Genomic DNA, 2137 nt, shown 5'->3' with positions numbered 1-2137 from the left:
ACCGCATGATGTGCGATGTAGTGTATTGGACCATTGTATTCTCTCAACTCCTCTTCTCCTACTTCTCTTGCCACCTTCCTTTCAATCATATCATCGATCTGCTCATTGTACACTTTGGCTGCTTCCTGGTTTCTACCTAGGCGAGCTTCTAAAGACTTTAACTTCGCAAAAACCACAGCTCGGTTATCTGGAAGCAGCTTCGGGTCTTTGATCCATGGATATTTTGCTACCCATCTACCCTCTTCGTAGGTTAGCCCTTCTTCAATAATGTTCAACTCATGCTCTTCTTTCAAAGTGTATTGTTTCGCACCAAGCGGACACTTACCGCATTTACAACCGCCACACCTTGGATTGCAGTCAATGCCTAAGCTCTCTATGTCAAAAAACTCTCTATGTTTTACTTCGAGCAAACTAATTTCTGTTGCACAATTCTCACCTCTGCAGATTGGATGAGCTCCTCCGATGCACATCCCAAACCTACACTCCAGAAGCAGTAGGTGGCCTTCTTTCTTTACCTCACGTGGATGGAATCCTGCATAGTCGTATCCAACCAAAATGTTGACATCACCCACAGGTCTTCGGACCTTGTCATGGTCGACCTCCAGTATTTTCGCCAGTTTCTTGCTTTCCTGTGGCTTTACCATCGCTGTAATTTTCTCAATGCCATATGCGGCGATCACTACTTCTTCCCCATTCTTATATATGAGTGGCACCTGGTATCGTGTTGTCTCTATTGTGCTTGATTCACCACCCACTTTAGTAATTTTTATGGTCACTGGCTTTCCTCTCGCCTTCATGACACGTGCCGCCTCATGTGTTATAAGTGAGGACATTGCTCCACTGTCAAACATGGCGTTTAGACAGGGTCCTTTTCTGCACTTAATACTCATAACTTGCAATAAGCACCCAACCTCATTGTTGTGCATGTTGTTTTGTATGGTGGCCATTGTTCCTGACTGCTGGCTCTTCTGGTCTCCTACCAAAAAATGTACGGAAGGATGATGCACCCGTGTACAGCCATTCTTTCCACACGGCCTCTTCTTCCAGCATCTTGCAACAATATGTCCTGTCTTTAGGCAGCAGAAACATGCCCTCTTGTCCTTTAGTATGCTTACTCTATACACATCTAGATGTGTATAAGAGAACTCCTCTGTGTTATGTCTGGCACCATCATGTATTAAACAGAGTTGTTGTGGTACTCTTTGAACATCCGCCGCCAGAACCGCAGACGATTTAGGTATTTGTTGACGGCTCGAATGGTTACTTCTCATAGTTTCCATAGTATACTCAACTCTCTTTCTTTCCGTCTTCAAAAACTCAATCAACATCACTATTACATCTTCCTCCTCTGCCTTTTTATCTTCGGTCTTTATTCTATCTCTCACCCATCTCTGGAACACCGTATCAGGTAGCTTTCTCTCGATCTCACCAAGAACCTTCATATTTGACATTTCACTTTCTTGCTTGATTTTCACTAAGGCTCTGTAACTGCTTTCTACTACGTCAATGAACTCTATTAATTTCTTTCCATCACCTTCTCTTACTTCCTTCTTGTTTTCTACCTCATTGATTATTGCTTCTACTAATTTTCTTTCACACCCGTATCTCTCGTCTAGCCTCAACCACATCTTCTCGTATTCGTCCTCAACCGGTCCTATAATTCTCAAGGGGTCCCTACTTAATGCTTGCCTGAGGGCAAATGCTAACTGATCCGGATGTGTGGATGGCTGAACAAACTTGGTAAAATCTTCTTTAAATCTACTGTACTTCTTCACATCTCCGTCAAACACTGGTAACTCCATCCGCTTTAACTTCAACGTCGGTTTCATCTCTGCTACACCACTGCTACTGCTACTAACTGCTTGAGCACTTGTAGTTTGCTTCGACTGATTTTCTTGGTCTGTCATATTAATTTTCATTGCATTCATCTCTGCCATAAACTCTGTTTGGCACCTTTCCATCCATTGTTCTTCCTCTAGGAATTCCTCTTCATCTTCAATCAAGCTGACAAGCTCACCGTGGCTCTCCTCAATTGCTTCAAACAATTTCTCTACTTTTTGAACTCTATGTTTGAAGTCTTGGATAATTAATTATTCCTTTTGCTGGTTTCTCAACACTTTTAGTGCTCTTGTAAGGG

At 42.7% G+C, this 2137-nt stretch overlaps 1 protein-coding gene across 1 annotated transcript in view; it reads right to left on the bottom strand.

Moving 5' to 3' along the window:
• LOC117121760 overlaps positions 1–2137 on the bottom strand; it is a 13017-nt gene that overhangs the window by 622 nt on the left and 10258 nt on the right. The window contains exon 2 of the mRNA XM_033267070.1: positions 63–2077. Within this exon, the coding sequence (XP_033122961.1) occupies positions 63–2077 (2015 nt within the window). The remainder of the gene's footprint in view (positions 1–62; positions 2078–2137) is intronic.

Source organism: Anneissia japonica, unplaced genomic scaffold (genome assembly GCF_011630105.1).
Source record: "Anneissia japonica isolate Jap-2015-1 unplaced genomic scaffold, ASM1163010v1 scaffold3436_len560460_cov161, whole genome shotgun sequence".
Taxonomy (NCBI): Eukaryota; Metazoa; Echinodermata; class Crinoidea; order Comatulida; family Comatulidae; genus Anneissia; species Anneissia japonica.
Note: the sequence above shows the minus strand (reverse complement) of the source record. Positions and strands in the feature narration are given on the sequence as shown.